The sequence below is a fragment of the Denticeps clupeoides genome, chromosome 11 (assembly GCF_900700375.1).
Source record: "Denticeps clupeoides chromosome 11, fDenClu1.1, whole genome shotgun sequence".
Lineage (NCBI taxonomy): Eukaryota > Metazoa > Chordata > Actinopteri > Clupeiformes > Denticipitidae > Denticeps > Denticeps clupeoides.
The window spans coordinates 20474059-20498407 of NC_041717.1; the positions used below are offsets into that span (position 1 = coordinate 20474059).

At 46.4% G+C, this 24349-nt stretch overlaps 1 protein-coding gene across 3 annotated transcripts in view; it reads right to left on the minus strand.

The window, feature by feature from the left end:
- Positions 1–9630, minus strand: part of antxr2a (ANTXR cell adhesion molecule 2a) — a 47035-nt gene extending 37405 nt beyond the window's left edge. For all 3 annotated transcript variants that reach the window (XM_028996698.1, XM_028996699.1, XM_028996697.1), the window contains exons 1-4: positions 9284–9630; positions 5603–5674; positions 1667–1738; positions 1361–1442 (exon numbers count right to left, since the gene is read on the minus strand). In XM_028996698.1, coding sequence (XP_028852531.1) covers positions 1361–1442; positions 1667–1738; positions 5603–5674; positions 9284–9432 — 375 coding nt within the window. In that variant the 5' untranslated portion in view covers positions 9433–9630. The remainder of the gene's footprint in view (positions 1–1360; positions 1443–1666; positions 1739–5602; positions 5675–9283) is intronic.
- Positions 9631–24349: the final 14719 nt, after the last annotated feature.

The window sequence follows — 24349 nt, forward strand, 5'->3', positions numbered from 1 at the left end:
AGAAGTGTGACAATGATACCATAATACCTCCAAGCACCTATAAATTGCTATAATTCAAGTTCCTGAGAGCCAGTTTTATAAATAATGGCATTGATCAGACTTACAGTCCATAAAAGTTAAAAACATTTATTAATGGCATAATCATATATGTTTGGCACTAACAGCTGTATTATCATTATGCTAAATAAGAACGATCCATGAATAAATGCACATAAATAAGTAACTAAAGAATGAAACTGTGTTGGAAGAGGAACTGGCTACCCATGCGCTTGCTTTCATTTTCTGGGAATAATGAAGAATTTGCAACCGTGCACCAAATTTTACCTGAAATAAGGTGGCTAAAGATTCCAATTAATTATAATTATAATTAAGTATGAAGGAGCCTCTAATGCAAGAAGGTAAGGTAAGACAAGAATGTGTTAAACCCACACAGGGGAATTCACTCGGCCCAATAGGAAAAATATACAGTAGTGTCCAATACAAACACTGTTTATCTAAACTGCAACGTAACATAATAAAAATCAAATATTGATTTACCTAGGCCATTTATTGCAGAATTTCCTTATTTCCGTTAAACAATTCTGTGCATATCTGTTCTCCTATTGTTCTCTGAGCAGCAATACACACTGAAAAAAGTGTAAAACACTGGCTAAACTAAAAAAAAAATCTAAGTAATCTGTCACACCTAATATTTTAGCTTTGACGTAATGTAAATAAACAGGTTACAACAGGTACGATTGGTTTATTTACATCACAGCACTGCTAAAATATTAAATGTAATTTATTTTTACAGTGTACGCATGCAGTGAAAAAAGCGTAAACCATAGCTGTTGTTTGTTTAATGTGTTTTTTCTCATTACGGTAGCTAAAAATGATTAGTTTGCTCTTTTTGCTCTGTCTAGTTTATGCTTATGAGTAAGTTGTTTTTTTTTTTTTACTTTACCATAGTGTTTGTTTTTTGTTTGGTTTATTTACATGACGGCAATGCTAAAATACTAGTTGTGACACAATAGTTGCATTTTTAGCCAGAATATTGGTAATATTTGCTCCATCTGTAGACTTTTGCTTGTAGGATAATTCATTAGTTTACAGAGTTGGGAGAGACCAACCCGCAGTTCTACTAGAACATCTCTACATATCAACATGAACATTATCGACACCTCCACTTTCTAATCAGGATTATTTGCGTGTTAAAAATTTACACGAGCTATATCAGAGTTCCTGAAATACATTCAATTAGTTTCACTACTGACTAGAACTTTTGCTCTGTACTGTGTAGCAGAAGAATACAGAAGTCTTCATGATCCCACAGATACTTGTGATGCTTGTGATGCTTGTGTTGCTGTGTAGGTGCTTTTACCGCTTTGATTCCTTCATGCATGTAGGTTTCCCCTGCTGGATTAACCTCGCTTAACTTCTTCAGGCCGACCTGGATTTCATAGCTAAAAGCAGGCAGGAAAATCATTTACTTTCACTGTTCCATTTCATCTTTGTCCTAAATCCAGCACAGAGATAAAATGCTCGATTTCAAATAGCAGGAACTTTCGCTCACAAATCCAAGCCAAAACATGTACAGAGCCATTGGAAGACAACAGTTAAGGACATTCCCAAAAGACAATGTCATTTTTGTCCCTAGAAGGAACCTGGCGAGAAAGGGTTACCGCACCTGTCACCGGTGAGGGGAAGCATGACCTCTGCCTGCGATGAGAACACGATGAAGGACACCCTCGTGCTTGGACTGCCAATACAAAAAGACAGAGGAGACGAGATCACAAAAGGCCAATGAAGAGGTGGAATATTCAAAAAGTGAAAATCTCAGCCAACTCTGAAACTAACCCCTCAAAGGGTTGGTTGAAACTAAATTCTGGTCCGGATTTGTACTTTCCGGTCCCCCTGAACTGGTCCGGGATCTTAGCGCTTGACTTCAGCTTCTGCATTTAGATCTACGTCGAAAAATCTACACGTGCCACAGACACAATGGTAGTGAGTGGAGTTTGAACCTGTGACTTTGTGGTCTTCTGGTTTATAGGCGAGTGTCTTAACCGCTAACACCCCAAAACCCAGCATCACTAGCATCGCTAATGGCTTTTGGACTTTTTGTATTAGTATTTGTTCTCCTGGTCATCTCCTTTTTTTGCCTTTTGAACGTTGAATTGTACATTCCAATATTTTTTTCTGCTCTCCCTCACCAAAGGATACTGGCAATGTCATGTCATACAAACATGGATCCATGTGTCCATGGATCTTGGACATCAGCCATTGTGTAAAGCCCAGTGAACCAGAATGAAATTTCCCAATATTGTACTTTTAATCCCATGCAGGGATATTTGTGGACGGCCCTATTTATAGGCCCCGTGAGACTAGCGGGAAGTGCAGAGGAGGGGAGGGAATTGAAAGCGAGTCACAAAGTTCCAGTGATTCAGTCGTTGGCCTGTTTTCACACCTGTCTCGCACACGCACGCCACGTGGGACCCAATAGAAGCCACGTGCCGGCACGAGCTGATACGAGAGCGTCTTCCATCCTCCCACCGTCGGCGGGGCTGAGGAACAAGACGCCGTTCTATTCGAACAACTATGCCTCCAACCATAAGGACCATGCATATTCGCTGGTCTTACGATTCGATTACGATTATCGATACGATCGACAATTTGGTGCATCGCGATGTATGCCATGAACGTACGTACATTTACTTCACGTTTATGTTTTCAAATGCCGTTTTTCTGGCGTTCAAGGCGCCAGGTGGGTACGCCAACCTTTCTTCAAAGCATCAACACCAGCAAATTTTACGCTGTGCGCAACGTTTTCTCCGGCCACGGTCACCACCCGGCACTACTTCTTCAATAGAATTTTTATCCCGCCGCTGTATCGATGCAGAATCGTCCACGTCTGCATTGTGATGCATTGATCATGAGATCAATTTCGACACCCCTAAAACATGTCCTTCCTAGGGCCGTGGTGATATATTTGTACAATAAATTGTATATCTATTCAGATGAAAGATTTCAAGATGTTACAAGTGTTATTGCATCTTTAATCCATTATAATAAATATATTTAGCGGGTAAGGAAGCGGCCTCATAATCGTAAAGTTGCCGGTTCGAATCCCAAGCTGGATTCAAATCCCCTCTGAGGTCACCGTGTCACCGTGTGCTGTACTGTGGGTTGTCACATGTGACAACTAATCACTTTCAACTCAGTGGCACAGCTGCACACCACTGGGGTCATCGTCCTTGGTGGTACTCAACCTACGCTGGTCCTCATTAGCGTGTCTCTGTGCATGCCTGCAGTAGGCGGACGTAGATACAACGTCCGTGGGAGGACTCTGGACTTGGCCCCGCGAGACGCTAAGGCCCCAGAAGTTGAAGCATAAGGCGAGTCGGTTGACTCCAGTCCAACCGCCTCCCCAACCTCCACGCAGCACAAGCTCGGCCGCGCCCTTTAACCGGGACCACAGTATCACGTTTCATTCAAATGGAACCCCATCCACACGAGAACCACATGATCTCTTATACGGGCTGTCGGTTTCTAAAAGATCTCAGAATGTCCCGAACGCTGTTTTAATCCTACTCCGCACCTGTAGGTGGCGCTGTAATTCCCCACTGTCCTTCTTTGGCATCCAGCCTGGTCTTTTCATTAGAAATGTGCGCCGCAGAGAAGAACGCGTTATCCTCCATCGTTGTATGTGGGACGCTTTTGAGGTTATAGGTCAGGTTGGACCTATTAAACCCTCCAAAAAAAAAAGAGAAATTCATTCTGGGACCCGTTGTAATAAATGACCACTGTGGGTCCCCTGGCACAGCGTCTCCGTGTGGACAGATGGCAGATTCACAGAAGAACCTTTTATGTGGACAGGGCCCGAAATGACCAACAAAAAACTGACAACTTCAACAGTCTAGCCTGTTTTTTTTTTTGTTTTTTTTATTTCAATTGGCTTTAAAGGAAAATTGTTAAAAGATCTAAGGCCTCAATGTTACTCAAGCTAAAAATAATAAAGTGAAGTGATTGTCACTTGTGATATTTGTCCTCTGCATTTAACCTTGGTGAGCAGAGGGCGGCCATGACAGGCGCCCGGGTAGCAGTGTGTGGGGACGGCGCTTTGCTCAGTGGTACCTTGGCGGGTCGGGATTCGAACCGGCGACCTTCTGGTTACGGGGCCGTTCCCTTAACCGCTAGGCCGGATGTGTTGAAACGAGAATCGATAGTGAATCGACCGTGAGCCCGTGAATCCAAAACGAAAGGCATCATGGGACAGTCCGAATCGGGCACCCCTAGTCTCATGGGCCCAACGTGCCGTTTTTTTTTTTTTTTTTGGCGGGCGCCTTCCTCGCAGTGGCGGCGCCGCGGCCTGGGATCTCCTCGCAGCCTCCGCGGTACGATGATTTAATTAACGGCCGGTGCAGCCGGCCCGTCCAACGCCAAACAAAAGGGTCCGCGAGATGGCAGAGGGGGAGTGCCGGAGACGGGCCAACGGCGTCCACATGGCGCTCGGATGAGGGGGGGGGGGGGGAGTCGCGCAGCAGACTGTCGCGCCGCCTTAAAGCACACTATCTGCCTCGCCCGCATGTCGCCTCGCGCGGCCCGATATGCGCGGCGCTGGAAGCCTCCGGTGCAAATGGCCGTTCTCGCAGCCCAGAAGACTCGGGCTCCTCTGCCACCCACTCCCACCTGCTCCCCGCGCTATTTTTCCTCAGCAGACTGCTTTCTTCTGCCGGGGTCGCCGCCGTCTGTACGGCTACATACATTGAGTCAACGTTACATAAGTTCCGATTCCTCCAACAAAATTCGTCCGTCTCTCTTCCTTTTTTTTTTTTTTTATTATTCTCTCTCTCTCTCTCTCTCTCTCTGTCTCTCTTCTTTCTCCACTTTTCAGAGCACATCTTACATTTTACATTTACGGCATTTACCAGACGCCCTTATCCAGAGCGACTTACAGTCAGTAGTTACAGGGACAGTCCCCCCCTGGAGACACTCAGGGTTAAGTGTCCTTCTCAGGGACACAATGGTAGTAGGTGGGGTTTGAACCTGGGTCTTCTGGTTTATAGCCGAGTGTGTTACCCGCTAGGCTACCACCACCCTTATCTAACACATTTCCAACATTTTATTGCCGCTTCACATTTAAAACTTCTACAAATGTTAAAGGGGGAAAACTGGGTCTTTTTTACGCTTTCTTTACACCAGTTTTGTAAACTTTGCCTGAGTTTCGGTGTCATGTCTGCGTATCAGAAAGCCGGTTTTGGAGCTTCAGTAGATGTTTACATGAACACGGCCTCGTGGTGAAGCTATGAGAGGTGAAGACCGTCTCGTACGACTTTCCTTATTGGGACGGTAATCCTGCTCATTAAAAAGTCTTTAAATTAGTTACATTAACGGTCCAATAAAAAACAATGAAACTTACAGTCAGTATTTACAGGGATAGTCCCCCCCCTGGAGACACTCAGGGTTAAGTGTCTTGCTCAGGGACACAATGGTAGTAAGTGGGGTTTGAACCTGGGTCTTCTGGCTCAAAGGCGAGTGTTACCCGCTAGGCTACTACCACCCCATCTTCCTTCACCTCAGAATGGTGTAAGTAGGGCAGGCACGCCCCAAAAAAACGGGGCCTTACCTCACAAATCGCTCCGTGAGGTTCTTGACGAAGGAGAAGATCTCCTTCCAGTCGCCGCCAACGCTTCCGGACCTGCAACGAAGACGTTCACACGGTGGTTACGCACGTACGACCGGCTACGAAGGAGTGACATTGCACCGAACGCCAGTATGCGAGAATAAGGGCAGAATTCAAGCAGCTGAATGAAACAATGCGCCCGCTGTTACTCACTTGGACGAGATATGTGGAATATGGAGCGATAACAGTGCTGTAATAACATGAGTACGACAATAATTTGGTAATTATTGCGAGCATGTGAGCATATATAACGTTGAGTATGGATTAATATGATGTTTACAGTAAAATTGATATATGATGACAAAAGACAGCACTCATACTGCATCATTAAAGTTTACGGCAAAATAAATATCAATGTCATACGATATGATCTTATATATTCTACAGGGGTAACTCACGATTCAATTCTGTGGCGATATGTGGCCCACGATAATGATAGATTCGTGATATCTACGATATTCAATCTATTGGAAGAGACATTGTGCAAGGAAATGTGCATTTGCATAATAACTCGCCGCCTCCTGGTCTTTAAATGTAAACACTGCACAGCTAGACAGATAAAAGTGCATGAACGTTAAGAAACAACATGGACATTAACGAACGTGTGTAAACCATGATACTGAAATGTAAGTACCTCATTATCACCTGAGAGTGTCGACGGTCTCCACACTTCAGAGTGGAAGCTAGCGGGTGGGTCTTTGATTTGGTTTTTTTTATTATTATCAGCCATTCGCTGTGCTTCTTCTCTGTTAATGTTAGTTAACTTGTGTTCTTCGCATACTTTATCCCTATTTACTCGAACAGCGCCCCCCGCAAACAGAATGGTAGATATTGGGTAGTGACAGTGACGCTGACAACGGGTAAATGAATAATTCTGTGTCGTAATAAAATATCGATATTTATTGCGACAGAGAACACAATCGAGTTCTTTTCGCTCTCATAATACACTAATGAGGACTTTGATGTGTACAGTAGAGACCAAGATGGTGCCATTTTGAAGAATCCACCGCCAGAAACACGTTCAGCGTTTGTTGTATTGGGAGACAGCGACGTACGTTTGGCGGATACGTTTTTCATCCTCGTGGCGAGTACAACGAGAACCCTCGGGCGGGAACGGAGGCGCCCAGTCCGCACGCGGCCGGATAATTTGTGTCGCGTTCTGACGGCGCCGTAAAGCCAAAACCATCAGAGAGGCGTACGGGGGACGAGGTTAAGCAATTAGCCAAACCGAAACACCTGCATCCGTACCGACCGCCGTATATTCACGTCCATTACGCAAGTGGCCTCCGCGGAAGGAGGTCGGTAAAATGTGTCCTTGGCGTAATGGCTGGAAGGTAATTACGGAAAAAAATTACAGGGAACATAAAGCGTAAAAAGCGCGGGGAAAAGCCATCTTTTGCGCAGTTATTTCTCCCCGCCCCGAGGGGACAGGGTCAGCGGTCCCGGCGCGGAGACAACAGAAGCCAGCGCGGCCGGGCGACTTTTCCCCAACTAGTCATCTGCCAGTCAAGGTTTCCACGGTATAAACGGACATTTCATGGTCCTTATCCAGAGCGCCTGACCGTCAGAAGTGACGGGGACAGTCCCCCTGGAGACGCTCAGGGACACGATGGTAGTAAGTGGGGTTCGAACCTGGGTCTTCTGGCTCATAGGCGAGTGTGTTACCGGCTAGGAGTGAGTGTTGTAATAAAATACACTAACACACACACACACACTCACACAAACAAACACACTAACACACAAACACACCCTCACACAAACACACACTCACACAAACAAACACACTAACACACAAACACACCCTCACACAAACACACACACACACACAAACAAACACACACTCACACAAACAAACACACTAACACACAAACACACCCTCACACAAACACACACTCACACAAACAAACACACTAACACACAAACACACCCTCACACAAACACACACTCACACAAACACACACACAAACACACCCTCACACAAACACACACTCACACAAACAAACACACTAACACACAAACATACACACACTCACTCCTTTTTGAAATTGTACCAAAAGTAAACAGTTGAAACATGAATTACATCTGACTAATGTTCAGTATTGTAAAGAGTGTCGTAACGCGCATGTGTGTCCGGTGTGTGTAACACGGTGTGTGTGGGTTTGGATCTGTAGAAGCCGGGGACGGTGATGAAAGTGCTGCACACTCTTCCACGTCCATTGTGGTGCACTCAGATCGGGGACATTTTCACGCCGGTGGCAGGTGAAGTGAACGTGAGGTGACCGTCATTGTGACACAGCGCGCGGTGACACGGTGAAACGTGTCCTCTGTATTTAGCCGGCACCCTTTGTGGGCAGCGGGCGGCCACAGCGGCCACCCCGTGGACCAGTGTGTGGGGACGAGGGTCAGCTTCCTCGCATGCCAGGCCGACCAATCACATGTCTGGCAGCAACGCGTGGGGCAGTGGTGGCCTAGTGGTTAAGGAAGCGGCCCCATAACCAGAAGGTTGCTGGTTCGAATCCCGATCCGCAGAGGTGCCACTGAGGTGCCACTGAGCAAAGCACCGTCCCCACACACTGCTCCCCGGGCGCCTGTCATGGCTGCCCACTGCTCACTCAGGGTGATGGGTTAAATGCAGAGGACACGTTTCACTGTGTGCACCGTGTGCTGTGCTGCTGTGTATCAGAATCACTTCACCTATAAACGGCTCATTAAATCTTCCAGAAGGAGGAAGCGGGCAGCGTGACAGCTGTCAATCATCCCTGCGTGGGCTCCTGTTCAGTTATCTACTTTGTGGAACGGTGGTGTGGTCCCAAGGCTTCCCAGAAAGCCCGTGGGACAAGAAGGCCCTTCTCTCGTCATCTCTGCCATCATCCTGTAATTTTCACAAGCGTGGGCCGCCGCCCTCGACAGTCGGAAAAAAAGAGCCCTCGGCCAGGGGGAACTTACATTTACATTTACAGCATTTACCAGACGCCCGTATCCAGAGCAACTTACAATGAGTAGTTACAGGGACAGTCCCCCCCCAGAGACACTCAGGGTTAAGTGTCTTGCTCAGGGACATGATGGTAGTAGGTGGGGTTTGAACCTGGGTCTTCTGGTTTATAGGCGAGTGTGTTACCCGCTAGGCTACCACCACCCTTATCTAGCACATTTCCAACATTTTATTGCCGCTTCACATTTAAAACTTCTACAAATGTTAAAGGGGGAAAACTGGGTCTTTTTTACGCTTTCTTTACACCAGTTTTGTAAACTTTGCCTGAGTTTCGGTGTCATGTCTGCGTATCAGAGAGCCGGTTTTGGAGCTTCAGTAGATGTTTAGATGAACACGGCCTCGTGGTGAAGCTATGAGAGGTGAAGACCGTCTCGTACGACTTTCCTTATTGGGACGGTAATCCTGCTCATTTACATTAACGGTCCAATAGCAAACAATCAGTAGTTACAGGGACAGTCCCCCCCTGGAGACACTCAGGGTTAAGTGTCTTGCTCAGGGACACGATGGTAGTAAGTGGGGTTTGAACCTGGGTCTTCTGGTTCATAGGCGACCGTGTTACCCACTAGGCTACTACCACCACAACTTGTTGGACGTACGTGGGACCCCGACGTGACCCCCGTCGCGGTTCCTACCTGTCCAGCACGAAGAACAGGTCGTAGGCTGCGTGGCAGGCGGGGCCGTCGTCCCGGGAGGACGCGGCGGCGGCGGCGGCGGCGAGCAGCAGCAGTGCTCGGGTCGCCGCGGTCCAGCATTTCTCCGCGCTGCAACTTTTCCTGCTCATCGCCGCCGCGGAAATGGGGTGAAAGAAAACACACACACACGCACACGGTACGGTCGACGAAACACGTCGACCGTAAAAAACACACACACACACACAACAAAACGTCCGGGGCTTTACGAAAGAGCGGTCCCCGCCGCCGCGGCCACCGTGGAAACCACCGCGACTTGACACAACGGCCGCAAAAAGTTGGAGAAAAAAGTCGCGGCGCACTGCGCATGCGCGGCCAGATGTGCAGCCGGACGGGAGGAGAGCGGAACACAGGGCCCTCCCTCCGCCGTTTCTCTCTTTTAAACAGTACAGTACCTTCTCATTCAACGCGTTTCCTTTATTTTCATGGCCATTTACGTCGGTAGATTCTCACTGAAGGCAGCAAAGCTATGAATGAGCACATGTGGAGTTCTGTACTTAACAAAAAGTGGAGACCTGACCTCCACAGTCACCGGACCTGAACCCAGTCGAGATGGTTTGGGGTGAGCTGGACCAACAAGTGCTAAACACCTCTGGGAACTCCTTCAAGACTGTTGGAGAAGCTTTTCAGGTGACGACCTCTTGAAGCTCATCGAGAGAATGCCAAGAGTGTGCAAAGCAGTACTCAGAGCAAAGAAACTAGAATATAAAACATGTTTTCACTTATTTCACCTTTTTTTGTTAAGTACATAACTCCACAGTGAGAATCTACCAACATAAATAGGCATGAAAATAAAGAAAACACATTGAATGAGAAGTTGTCTCCAAACCTTTGGCCTGCACTGTATGTTAATGTCAGCTTTCTGCAACATAAAATAAATAAAATTTTTCAGTTTAAATTTTCTAAGTGAAGGGTGATTATGAACTGGAACATCAAAGTACAATTAAGACCCAGACAATAACATTAAAAGGATGACAGTTTTGTATAAATTAACATTGCTTTAGTGGCACAAGACAAGAGGTCTCCATGAAAAAAAAAATAATAATAATTTTTTGTGCAAAATGAGTAAGCGGTCAGTCAGCACTTTCAATCACTTCTGGATGTTGCACAAATTTTCACTTTCCTTTCACTTTACTCATTTGCACAACTTCACCCTACCTTTTACACATATTTTACATTTAAAAACATAAAAAACAATAATTTGCATATTGGTTCACTTGAATACCTGCAACATTTGAATTTGAAGCAGGCAGGGCGAGATTTAGGCCTCGGCGAAGATGCACACACGCACAGAAAGTGCCGCGCAGGTGAGCGGATGTGTGGCCCGTGATTCATGTGGAGGGAAATATGTTCTGCTGCTGAGGAAGCGGCTCCGCCCTCTTCCTTTTGCATCACCACTTGACCTTTTTTCTTTTTTTGTTTGTTTCACCCGGAGAGCCACCGTATTATACACTTTTTAGACATATGTTGATATTTATCCATCTGTAAATTTGATCCAATATTATCCTGTACATATCACCTTATGTATACACATAACTTATTTGACCTTCATCCTGCACTTGCTGCTTATTGCACTTCTGGTTAGACCTAAACTGCATTTCATTGCCCTGTACTTGTACATGTGTAATGACAATAAAGTCTATTTTGTGAAAATGAAATTAAAAAATGTAAAAATAAAAGGTTTTGAATACAATGTGGGATTATAGATGAAGGAGGAAGAGCATCAGGCACGGTCTTCCTCACAAGCTGAGGGTAGGAGTTTTGGGAAAGTCCGGCTATTAGTCACATTTAGAGAACAGGCACGATGTTGTACAATGTTGTCGGATGAACAGAGCTGGAAGTTAAGCAACTCTGGCCGGTCACGCTCCGGTGTCAACACATCCTCTTACAGCAACAGGGATGAATGACGTGAGAAGGCATGAATCAGGACGGAACGGCCAGAACCCCAGCGCATTATTACCCGTCTCAAGCGCCACTCTGACGGGTCGTGGAGCGTGTGGCACGGCCCCGCCCCTCGGTGCTGAGGAGTGAACGACCGCCGGGGGGAGGTCTGTAGAAGACAGCCCCACCTGCACGGCAATACATTCAGTGCCACAGTACCAGCACCGCCACGTCTCCGCCCATCACGAGGCTTCTGGCCAAAGTCCGACCCGGACTTGCCGCTGAGTGTAAAATTCCAATGTTGCACTTTTGCAGTAGCTGGAATGAGGAGGTCGTGACACGACTTTTATCTCCGTGCAAGGGAAGCAGGATGAGGTGGGAGATAATGCTCCAGAGAACGATGCAAATGCTCACTTATCAGCGCAATTAAATAATTACAATTATTCACAAGCTGTGATTACAGATGAAACAAATATGGCATGTTGTTGGCATAAAAATAACTAAATGGACTTGGAGCCACCCATAAATGCTTATTGTGCTGTTTATCATGCTTTGCGTGCCACACTATGCGTCAGATGATCAAAACAGTGCCCCCAGTCTCCAAGTGAGACAAGAAGCCATTCCACTCGTTTCAGTCCTGTCTTATATCATTAACAAAAATGAGCACAGCTTTTATTCCTAATATCTATTTTTACCTGCACACAGCATTTTATATAAAGCATAAATAACCCTTAGACAATTAAAGGACCAAACCTGCTACATGCTAAGCATGGTAGGGTGTAGAGTAGCGGGCAAGGCCCTAACCTATAAACCAGAAAGTTCAAGCCCCACCATTGTGTCCCTGTCTCCAGGGGGACTGTCCCCCACCGGCGCTCCGGATGCGCTTGGTAATTAGCCGTATACTTATTTCATCCTAAACACAAAGTAAAGTCGGAGGAGCCTGATCAGCGCCTCTTTTCTCTGAACGATCTGATCCTGCGCTCCTCGATACGCCACCGGGGCAAACGCCGTTTTCGTAGCGAACTAGCCCCATGCTTAGCGTGCAGCGCGGCACTTTGGCGACAGACTTCCCAATATGGCCGATGCAATTGCACATATACCAAGCCGCTTTGGACAAACGGCGCCTCTGCTCCATAACAACAACCAGAAATACTTCTGTAACGTCAGAGCGACTGCAAATTCATCGCGTCCAAACGATTTCCATATATGACATGGTAGCGCAAACTCTATATGCCTGATTTATGGCGATATATTTGAAAATCCGTTGCGTTGAGAAGTTTTGTTCCCGCCATTTGTCACGGGTGTTGGAGTTGTACGTGTAATTAAAAGTGACAGCAAAAACAACGCAGCTAATTGTGAGATGCACCGAGGTGAAGGAACTCATTAGGCGCAGAGTCGCTGTAGAAACACAGAGGTGCAGTCACGGCCCGACGTTCCGCCCATTACAACACAATCGTATAGAACAGGTATTTAATGCATGGTCTGAGTTCAGATCAATTACTCCCCCATGCTCACAGCTAATCGCGATTTTTTTTTTATTGAATTCAGCGCTTTAGAACGAGGGTTCTTACGCCGCAGGGTGCAGACATTTTTAAGGACTCCTCCAACAACTAACTTTATTAGCATTTTACCTGACATCAATTAGAACTGTACACCAAAAAAAAAAAAAGCGTTTTAAATGTTTTCACTAAATTTTCAAGTTAAAAATGTACTACAGTTTACATTCACAGGATGTAATTAACGTGTGCAACTTTGGTTATAGACATATTTCTAAATATGGATTAGGGTGAAAGCTAAGTGAAAATGAAATGGTCCCATTGGCCTTGTTTCACAGACCCCACTTTGAGAACCGCTACTTTAGAATAAGAAATATTAGGCCTTTTCCACAGTATGAGTGACAACTTCGTCAGTGTTTGCATCAGTGTTTTAGATGCTGTATCAAATAAAAAACGTGTACGTGTCGCCAATCATTGTATCTTCCAATTGGCTGTTGTTTATGTAATGTACGGAATTAGCATAAATGCACCACATTTACATTTACCAGACACCCTTATCCAGAGCAACTTACAGCAACTCCCCCGGAGACACTCAGGGTAAAGTGTCCTGCTCAGGGACACAATGGTAGTAATGGTAGTGGGATTTGAACCCGGGTCTTCTGGTTCATAGGCGAGTGTGTTACCCGCTAGGCGACCACATTGGCTGTAAATAGATATGTTCGGCTGACACTTGGCCCACACATGAAAACATCTGATCCTTTCTGTCATAAGAAATGTGAAGACCAGATTGTCTTCTGTTCACACCTTCTGTTGTTGTGCAGACATGTGTGTCTTTCCCACATTTGTCTCTATAGTATATTATAGAATAATATAGTTAAAATATTATATGTAGCTTATATGCGATTAATCATGATTTAGTCATTGCAAAATGTTCGATTAATTAGTCAACATCTTTTAGTAGACAGCCCTAATACATTTATGTATTTTTTTTGCCCTGCAAGCTCTTCATTTAACTAAAAACTAACTTTCATTTGGTTTTTGATCTTGTTCCCAGTTGAAGCTAATATGAAACCATTAGGCCAATTAATTTCTTTTCGTGATGAAATTGCTTCCTTACTTGATGTAATATGTGCCGTGATTAAAACAAAGTTTCTCTCTGTCTTGCCGGATGAGTAGCAGCTCGGGCGCTGGCGTGGTGGAGCGATTAAGGACGTTCGCGTCACACGCGTAATCTGCGCTGAGGCCTTCTTTCGGTTCCCCCCGCGCAGAAACATGTTCTCGCTGAGACAGGGCCCCGCCTCCCCGGCGGACTCCCCGGCTTCCTTAATGAAGGAATCTGCGGGGGCAGAAGTGATTAGTGTCAGAGAATATGCACGTGTCCTCTCGACTCAGCCGCCGGAAATAAAGCGAGCCGCGGCGGTACCGGGACGTCACCGGCAGGTCGCGGGGGCCCGTACCGAAGAAACGGCAAACGTTCCAACGAGGGCGGGTTCTGCGGCGCACGGTTAAACGGCCTACCTGTCACCGCCGATCCACGAGACGCTCCCGCAGGACGCGGAGGGACGGGCCGTGGACAGGCCTCCGTCAACGACACGGCGAATACGGACAGGCACAGGGGTTCTGTTCCGCATGGGGGAGCCGAGGGGACATCGAGGGTGGCGTGGTGGCAGGGGAGGGGCGGGGGGGAGTCAAACCTTCACATCTCCACTCATCACTCCCATAATCCCCTGCACTTGAAAACAAGGGCCTTTTTTTTGGCTGAATGGAGACGATACTTACTGTTACTGGGCCTGTCAGTTTAATGAGACACACACACACACACACACACACACACACACAGAGTGCTCAGATGAGCAAGCCACAGCCACAGTGCGCCTGGTGAAAATCAGAGTAGACAAGCTTACATTAGTGTGGAAGATTGACCTGTAACAAGGACTCAGGACGCGCCGTGCCACCCTGGACTGACGGCTGCGTGGCAGTGCCACTCGGGCAGAGCCCGGCGTCACCCCCCTGCCTGGACGGGGCCCACCAGGTGGGGTAGAGGCAAATTTTTGGAATAAATTCTACAATCATTTAAACTTTTTTTTTTTTTTTATGGAATGCACGAAGCCCTGTGATATTTCCTTTATTTTTTAAATCACCGATGCAAAGTTTTACAGGTTCGGCTGGTGCAGAATCACATCCTGGACAGAAGGATACAAGGATTGTGAGTGAATGGTTTTAAACGACCAAAACGTTTCCATTCAATTACAGCACTGAATTACAGCACCGACGCACTTCTTTCCTGATTAACTGCAATTTCACCCCAACTGATGAACTGATATTTCACCCCGGTTTCTATCAAAAGCAAAGGCAAGTTCATTTATACAGCATTGTCCAGAGCTGAGTAAAGAAAGTAGAAATGAAACAATGAAAACTTTTTATTTAAACGAAATTTAAAAAAACAAAAGACAAATTAAACAGTTGAACAAAAGAATAAATTTAAAAAGAACAAACCAAAACATCATAATCATAAAAAGTGAATGTCCCAGGCCAGAACCCGCCTTAGTTTGAATAAAGTCATTTAATGCCATAATCATCCAGTCAGCTAATAGCAATACACTGTGCTTGACAATGAATTTGGAAAAATTGTGAAAAAAAACTGTTTAAACATCCTGCAGCGATCATTTTAATTCAAAGTAAAATGTAAAGAAATTCGAAATTTTACATGGAGAAAGACAATTAATTATGTTACAAAAATTAGGAAGAGAACCGAAGAAGAAGACCTCAGAGTGGTTGATGGAGGCGAGTGAGTTGCAAATGTGAGGGTTTTAATTGAACAACAAAGAACAATGGCACGGCGGCCAGAAAAAACAGAACTATGCGGCATTCAGTGAATAGCAAGGGTCCTGATCTCCCAGACCTAATGGGTTAACAATAAAAGCCAACGCAAACACAACGGGGTTCCCTACAGCGTCGCTGCATGGACCGATTATATATTAGTAGAATAAATGCTATATAAAATGCTACATTAAGGCAGAAATATATCTTGGCGTATTGATGTACGTTCTCACATATTGTGTGCATGGATGGAAGAAGTGGGAGATTTTTTATTTTTTTTGTCCCGTTTTCACGCCCGCTCCGAGGCTGTGAACAAATGTCCCTCGGAAATGATGGTGCCTGGTGATTTCATTTGAATATGCCATTTCATGAGGCTGAATAATGTGTCTTTTTTTCCTCTCTCTGGATCCGGCTGCTTCTCTCCGAGACCATGACAGGTGGGATTGTGGGAGCAGATTTGTCCCTCGAGTGGCACCTGCCCTCTCGATTGTTTGCTCAACTTCCTGTCCGTAGGGCTGAGGATAAATGTCAACGTGACGCTGCTGCCAGCTTCGTGTCTTGCCTTCTGATGACACACATCCACGCAAAGTGTCTCACGCAAAAAAACAAAAAACACGTGCATATGCGGCTTGTGAAGACACGCATGTGCAATGCAGGAAGTCAGATGCCATCTTCATTATAACCTTAGTCCTGCTGTCACATGACTGCACAGTTCTTCACAATATTGTGTGCATTTGTCTTAAGGGACCCAGAAATCAGGTTTTGTGGTAACAGACACACACACACACACACAGAGTGTGAGAGACTAAGATGGAAGAGAAAACATTTACTCGCTTTTACAGAGCCGGTAGCACTTTGCGGCACAGTTTGGTGACCGCCGCGTGTAGCCGCGTCCCCGGAGGGCGAACACACTTTCCAAGAAGCGAGTACACGGGTCTCACTTGACAAATAGTCCCGTAACTAGCTCGCGTGTTCGCCCCGGGCCTTTCCCGGGAGTTGCCGATGTTCCCCGGATCCAACACTCTCTCTCCGGCACGTCACTACCGATACGCGCAGGCCGCGGAGCGCGGCCCTCGCTAAGCTTTCAAGGACACAAGGCAACGCAATACGTTCCTGAGGTGCTGATTTATTCATCTGCGCTAAAAAGGTCCTCTGAGGGGGCTACATTTGTCAGTGGCGCACGGGCATGAACACAATACACAATCACATACATTATTCACAGAGTCAAGAGTAATAAACAAATGGCACCAACCAGGCCACCAGATTTCAAAGTCAACGTGCAAATAAAAACACATTTATCAATAAGGCATCTGATGGGTAACAAATATGAGCGTGGTTGCATGCTGAAAACTGAGCTTATTCCATTACAGTACGTAAAAATCAGATATTCATGAGATGTACAGAGATGATTTCAGCCCCCCAGAAGTATTGCAGGAGGAAACGAAAGGAATAATACTTTTACACATCCAGTACGGCCAAAAGTCTGGACACCTTCTCATTTGATGTGTTTTCTTTATTTTACTTCTTTGTTTTATATTCTAGTTTCTTTGCTCTGATTACTGCTTTGCACACTCTTGGCATTCTCTCGATGAGCTTCAAGAGGTCGTCACCTGAAATGCTTCTCCAACAGTCTTGAAGGAGTTCCCAGAGGTGTTTAGCACTTGTTGGTCCAGCTCACCCCAAACCATCTGGATTGGGTTCAGGTCCGGTGACTGTGGACTCCAGGTCTCCACTTTTTGTTAAGTACATAACTCCACATGTGTTCATTCATAGTTTTGATGCCTTCAGTGAGAATCTACCAACGTAAATGGTCATGAAAAGAAAGAAAACACGTTGAATGAGAAGGTGTCCAAACGTTTGGCCTGTACTGTATGTGTAAAACTGTTATTCCTTTCGTTTTCTTTTTAACATTAATATTTCATCATCACATTACGAGTATTCTGCTACATTCCATTCCTGACACAGGCAGTCGCTGTGTCCATTGGATACCACTAATGTCCCTTGACCCTGAGATTCTCAAGGGAAATAGTCCCTGAATTTAACGAATGTACATAGCTCTGGTTTGAATGAGTTTAGACTCAGTTTAGACTGCAGTTTTGCGCTGGCAGGACTAAATTTAGACCCGGAACGAGTATCATGCCGCCTTCGCTAGGCGTACCTAGGCAGGCGCCCAGGACTTCACACGCAGGGACTCCTCTCCTCACTCAAGTTGACAAGCTTGCCACTCCGCGTTTACGCATGAGGTGGCGGAGCGCGGAGCCTCGCAGACGAAGGAGCGGCTTGCTCGTTCCCTTCAGCGTCAGCGCGCCTGACAGCTGCCATTTTCACTCGCCTGCTCGCCGAGCCTGTGCTCTTCTCAGGCGTCGTCTACTTTGTGTTATTTTATTCTCGTTCTTTTATTTCTCACGTCCAAGCCAAAGCGTTTGTCCTCCTGAAGCAAAATCCCTGCCTCGTGGCAGGAAGTGTGGGTTTAATTACAAGATAAGCGAGTCGGTAGAGACGTTTCGGCCGGGCTGAGGCCTGCTGCGGATTCCTCCACTTTTTCCGCTGTGATTCGAAACGGGAACCACAACAATGGTGTTGCACTTGCCCTCCGACGTGTGGCACACGTGCAACAGAGTTCCGTTCGTCCTTGCGGCCTCAGAGATTGTGCCGTTTAACCTCAATGGGATCCAAACTTCAGGCCGAAACCACTGGCATTGGTCAAACACGACAGCAAGAAGCAGAACTAGGCCTTAAAGAGTACTTCAAAAGCTCGAAATTTTCAGCTCTAAAAGCCGATATTTTGCCTCCCCGCCACTAATGGCGACTGTGTAAGTCTCGTTGTTGTTTTAAAAAGCGGCCTTTCAGACTCGCCGAGTGCCGGGCGAGGACTGGCTGTCACCGATCGTGCTGATTCTGGGGAGGATAAACACATAAAGCATGCGTACATTTACTTATGGTTCGCTACCGGGCCCTAATTCGGTAATTAAGTATTGGGAAAATTATATTGATGAGAATAGGTGCTGAAGAAAACTCTTTCTTTTGGTTTTCCGAGTTTTTTAACATTTCACGAGACTTATGACGTACGGCATTCAAAAAAACGCCCCACGGTGTCCGTGACCTGGCAACGTCTCTGAACCATAGTGCAAGCCGTGAGGGCCCGTGGTTTCGGTTCTACGTAAAAAAATGACCACGGTCCCCACATGATCTCACTGCTGCACCCACATAACAGCTTCTAATCTTTTTCCTCGCCATTAACTCTTACTCGTAATCCACGTATCGGAGATCCTTGGCAAGCGCGGCAGAGGAAATCGCCGGTAATCAGATCAGCGCCTTCAGCCAAGCGTGGCGTTTTTTTGGCCGTGCCGCGCAATCTACTGTAGCCACAGCTGCATGAAATGGCCAGCGGCCACTCTCCTGCCATTCCCGTCCTAAAGCGGAGTCTGGAGCCTGGAGCCCGGACAAATGAAACACATTTTTCACACAGATGGACCCACGCACCTTTTCCCTCTCTGCCATTTTGTGCTGCCAGTCATGTAGGAGAGGAAAAAAACACACACACACACACACACACACACAAACACACACACACACACACACAGCCCGGCAGAGCAAATGAACCAAGGTCTCTACTGCTGCCGGAACACGGGAAGGGGGGGGGCCGAGCCTGTCTGGTACTGAAAGAGACTTTTTTTTTTATTCGGCGCGAGGCTGCATTGTCTGCTGGACGGAGGAAAGCGCAGAACATTTGCTTGATTGGTTTGGGACGTTTGTCTGAGGAACATTAGAATAAACGGGACCGTTGAATAGCATTCCGCAGATGTCTGGAAATGTGATGTCTGGAATGTCTCATTACGCAACGCACATAAACAGATCAACAGTTTACTTCGGAATTTGTTCGGAATTGCAATCCCACGTTCACGTGCTTAACTGGCAAACCTATAATGTAATTGTAAGTGTACAGAATCTACAACAGAGTGAATAAAAAGATTGTATTCATAGTCGGGGTCCTAGTGAACCAGAACTGACCACTTCATCGCTCTGGATAAGGGCGTCCGCCAAATGCCGTAAATGTAAATGTAATATAATAATATATTAATATGCTTTCTAATAAAACGCTTGCACGATTCATTTAGTGCGGCACGTTTCTACGTAACTCAGCAACTTTGGTATCACCTACGAAATAGTTTTTTGAAAAACTCATAATTACAACATTTCAGCAAACATCTTGATTTCGTGGAATCTAAGCGCAGCCCATGGAAGCATTCGGCCTCATTCTGTTGGATTTTGGTCCATCTGACAGCAGGTGGCTCGTGGGTTTACGCAGTGAGATCACGGATGGCCGCGTTCCTCCTCCGTCGCTCCGACTGCACAAAAGGACGCAAGCGTTCCAAGCGTTCACGGCCGGATTCATCTTCTCCGTGATTCCGGTTCTGCTGGCGCTCCCAGCGTCCACTTCACGTGTCATTCCTTCAGGCCTTCGGATCGAGGCTGCGAGATGACACAGCCCCCCCCACCTCAACTTTTAATTGGATTACTCGCTGGCCGGTTGACGGGAGTCCGGCGCGAGCGTGCCTCTCCCGAAGTGAACGCCGGGATTGCGGGCCCCCCGTCCCTGGCAGTACCCTCCGGCAAAAAAGGGATTTGCCAATGGGCCGTTAATGTAATCCTGAGGCACTTTGACAGTAATGAGGGACGCGGGTGCGTGGTCAGCCCATGGGAGGTTTAAACGGCCGCACTTACGCTACCAGCAGTCGCTGGCCAATCTCCGCAATATTTCGCTGGACGTTGAGCCGCAAAAGCGCGGACGCCCAACGTGTATTTTTACGCTAATGCGAAGTGCCACGCGCTCGCGAGCTCGCAGCCTGGACACTGCGCTCCGATGCGGCCCAGAGGTCCGGCGAGGGCCGGTTCACCGCCAACCAATCCGATAGAACACATTCGTTCGTTGGCCGAGGGACGTTTTCTGTCCTTTGAAAGGTCTTGTTGGAGTTTAAGAAAAACGCTGCCCTTTCAAAATGTTACTTATGAAATTATTAGAAATATTTCAACTAGGGCTCTAAAATTGCTGCCAACCTGCCAAGTGTCAGATAAATGTAAATTTACTGTCCAAATTGGCATTAAACGAGTAACGAAACAAGAAAAAAATAAAAGTGGTGTTCTAGCGGTTAAGGAAGCGGCCCCGTAATCAGAAGGTTGCCGGTTCGAATCCCCCTCACCAAGGTGCCACTGAGCAAAGCACCGTCCCCACTCACTGCTCCCCGGGCACCTGTCATGGCTGCCCACTGCTCACCAAGGGTGATGGTTAAATACAGAGGACACATTTCACCGTGTCACCGTGTGCTGTGCTGCAGTGTCTCACAGTCACTTCACTTTCACTTCATCTGTGTGATAAAACATCTTCATCTTATTGTCTGTCAATTGAGAAGAAGATTAACAGGCTTGCATCTCCTGTTCTACAACGTCGGAAAAACAAATAATATTCAATATATAATATGAAATCTCACACAATCAAAAATTCCATCAGCAAAATTACTTTTACTTTCCAACTTTGTGATCTTGAGATAACAAGTTGAAAACCAATAACATTGCTGGTCCTTTATGGAAATGAATGTTGTTCCAAAGAACCTTGTTTGAATGCAACTATTTAAAGAAGTATGCATGATTTAAAAAATTTATAGTCTGTCTTATTTTTTTTTCCAGAAAAACAATATCGGATAATGGAAATTGTGACTGGCTGGAGAGTTAAAAGATTGATCAGACACACTGGCTGATGATCCTGACTACAAGTAGAACTGAATGGATGTGCAGGTTTTAATGAAACCCAGCAGCCCTTACATTCATCACAGCAGATTCACTGCATCCTTTCACGCAGTGTTTGGAACGAGCTTTCATGCCGATGCTCAACATGCCTCGTGTATGCATACTAGTACTAGCACGTAACTGTTGACACGTAGGGGAATTTCTTCACCGCGGGACACGCTGCTCAGATGTGTTTATCCGACTTGTTCTGCACCTCGTGCTCACTGACTCATCCCGAATCTAATCTCTCAGTAAACAGTTTGTCCGGTGTTACTGGGGCAATAAAAGGCAATAATATGCTCCAAAATGCTATTTCTTTCCTCCAACATTGGAAAATGTGAAAGGCGAAACCAGTACATGGCACAAAGTCCCGAAGCGCCAAGGTGCCACTGAGCAAAGCGCCGTCCCCACACACTGCTCCCCGGGCACCTTTCATGGCTGCCCACTGCTCACCAAGGGTGATGGTTAAATGCAGAGGACATGTTTCGTTGTGTCACCGTGTGCTGTGCTGCTGTGTATCACAATGACAATCACTTCACTTTCACAAGTGTTTTCATTAGTTTTGAAAAATGAAAAAATCCATAAATGCACGACGTTGCATTTATTCTAGTAATTCGAATACTCGCATCTCAGCCTACCACACGGGCAATTGTCTTTAAACGTGCACAGTTGCAGACTGTAATCAGTTAATCAGATTATCACATTCATCGGCGATAAAATCATAAAATAGCAACAGGTGAACAATCGTGGCCTTTCCTCCGGTCACACTCAGTCCCCATGAAGGCTCCACAAGCACCCGGTGGTGCAGACCGGGCTGAGCGACATCGGTGACTCTTTAAGAAATGCTCCTTCAATGCCCCGTGTGCTCCGTGAGGTGACAGTAAGTGGCTCCGCGCTCCTGTCATCATTACGCTGGCCCGCCAGGCTACCCCGGGGGTTGTTTTTCACAACGTCTCAGATGTCTCCGGGGTCAAGGGCCTCCAGATAATTATGGAGGCTTGGGGAGAGGGGGGGGGTCAAAGGTCAGCACACCCCTTGCCGTTTCACAGTTCAGCGGACGCAGGGGGTCAAGGCCAGGACTTAAGCCCCACTTAAAAGAAACCAGGGTGCAGTCAGACCCAGACTGGACTAGAGGGGGTGTTTCATCTCATGAACTTTTGCTGCCTCCATGCAATGTCATAATTTCAACTTCTGAGAGTTGCCAAAAAGTGATGAAGCATAGCACAAGGCAGCAGAATGCTATCGTGCTGCATGCTAAACAACATGCAGCAGCCGAGTACGATTCAAGAGCAGAAAGTTCAAACCTAATTGCACCTATATTCTATATGTACTGAAAGTGAAGTGAAAAGTCACTGTGAAACACAGCACATGGTGACACAGCGAAATGTGTCCTCTGCTTTCAATCATCCGCCTTGGTGAGTGGTGGTCAGCCATGACAGGCGCCCGGGGAGCAGTGTGTGGGATACGGGGCCACTTCCTTAACCGCATATAATGTCATAGTTAGTCAGAAATGGTTGAAGTGTGTAAAACGAAAGTGTGAAGCTTATTGGGATTGGGATGGCCAGTGTGGGAGGCAGTTCCCAGTGTGCAGTGCAGACTATATTTATTATTATTTATAATTTACATTTACAGCATTTATCAGACATCCTTATCCAGAGCGACTTACAATCAGTAGTTACAGGGACAGTCCCCCCCCCCCCGGAGATACTTAGGGTTAAGTGTCTTGCTCAGGGACATAATGGTAGTAAGTGGGGTTCGAACCCGGGTCTTCTGGTTCACAGGCGAGTGTGTTACCCACTAGGCTACTACCACCCATATAATTATAATCATTAATAGAGCATGTTCTTGTTTTGTCCAGTGTGCCCTTACATGTCACAGTACTTTACAGTTCATGATTCCGGTTCTGGTAGGCTAAATACTTGGTTATTAGTATGCATGCTACCATGCTGTTACAGTGAAGAAACGTAACGTAAGAGTCATTTTAGTTTCTTGTACATTTCTATCCATTTAACTTTGCATTTGTTCAAAATGGGTTACTTGTACTTTTGCACCTTTGCCTACACACATTCTTACACCGATGGATCCTCAGCAACACGACATTTGCTGTGAACATTTAGCAGGCGCTGGCCTGACTTGCGCTGTCCCGGCGGCGTGAGACGTGTCCTCTCTGCTCGTCTGCCGTCGCATGTGTCCTGGGTTAGAAACAGGTTCTTTCCTCTCTAGCTGGGATAAAGCATATGACGCTGCCGCCGTCAGCCCCGTGCTCCTCTGGGCGCTTTGGGGGTCGGTGAAGCTCCATGATTGTTAACGTTCTTTTTTTTTTTTTTTTTTTTTTATCATTTTACATGTCTGTTCTTCTTGACTCTTGAGAGCGCGTGTCAACCCAGTCCCCTGCTGAACCTCACACCACCTGTCCCCTCTCTGATGTAGACATTCCTTTGTTTTCCTCTCCCTCTGTCCCTCGATCTCTCTCGATTTTTATTTATTTCATAAGTTTTTTTTTTTTTCGGATGAAACTTTGATGAACTTTCCCTGCGCTGGGGGCACAAGGGTTGCCCACTGCAGCAATGTGCCGCCGCGGCAACCACCACAGCTGTCCGTCTGGAACCCCCTCCAAAAAAAAATATCCTCGCCGTAGTGCCTGCTGCTGCCCCCAGAGCCAGTGTGTGTGTGTGTGTGTGTGTGTGTGCACATGCTTTTCATGCTTTATCGTGCTTTCTCCTCGCTCCTGTGGCTGCTCCAGGCCACCGGGGTTCGGGAGGTAAGCGGGCGGCGATGACAGCCCTTCCTGAAGGCACCGTGGCTCAGCTCGGGCCGAAACATCAAATAAAAAAACCATACACACACACACACACACACACACACACACACACACACACACACAACTACTGATCACTTTACTGCAATGAAGGCCAGAAAAAGCCGTTCCTGTGTGAATGTATGGGTTTATGCTCAATGAACAGCAAATTCTACATTAATTTTATTCACTAATATAAAATGAATGTTCGTATGTTCCACTGAATAAGAT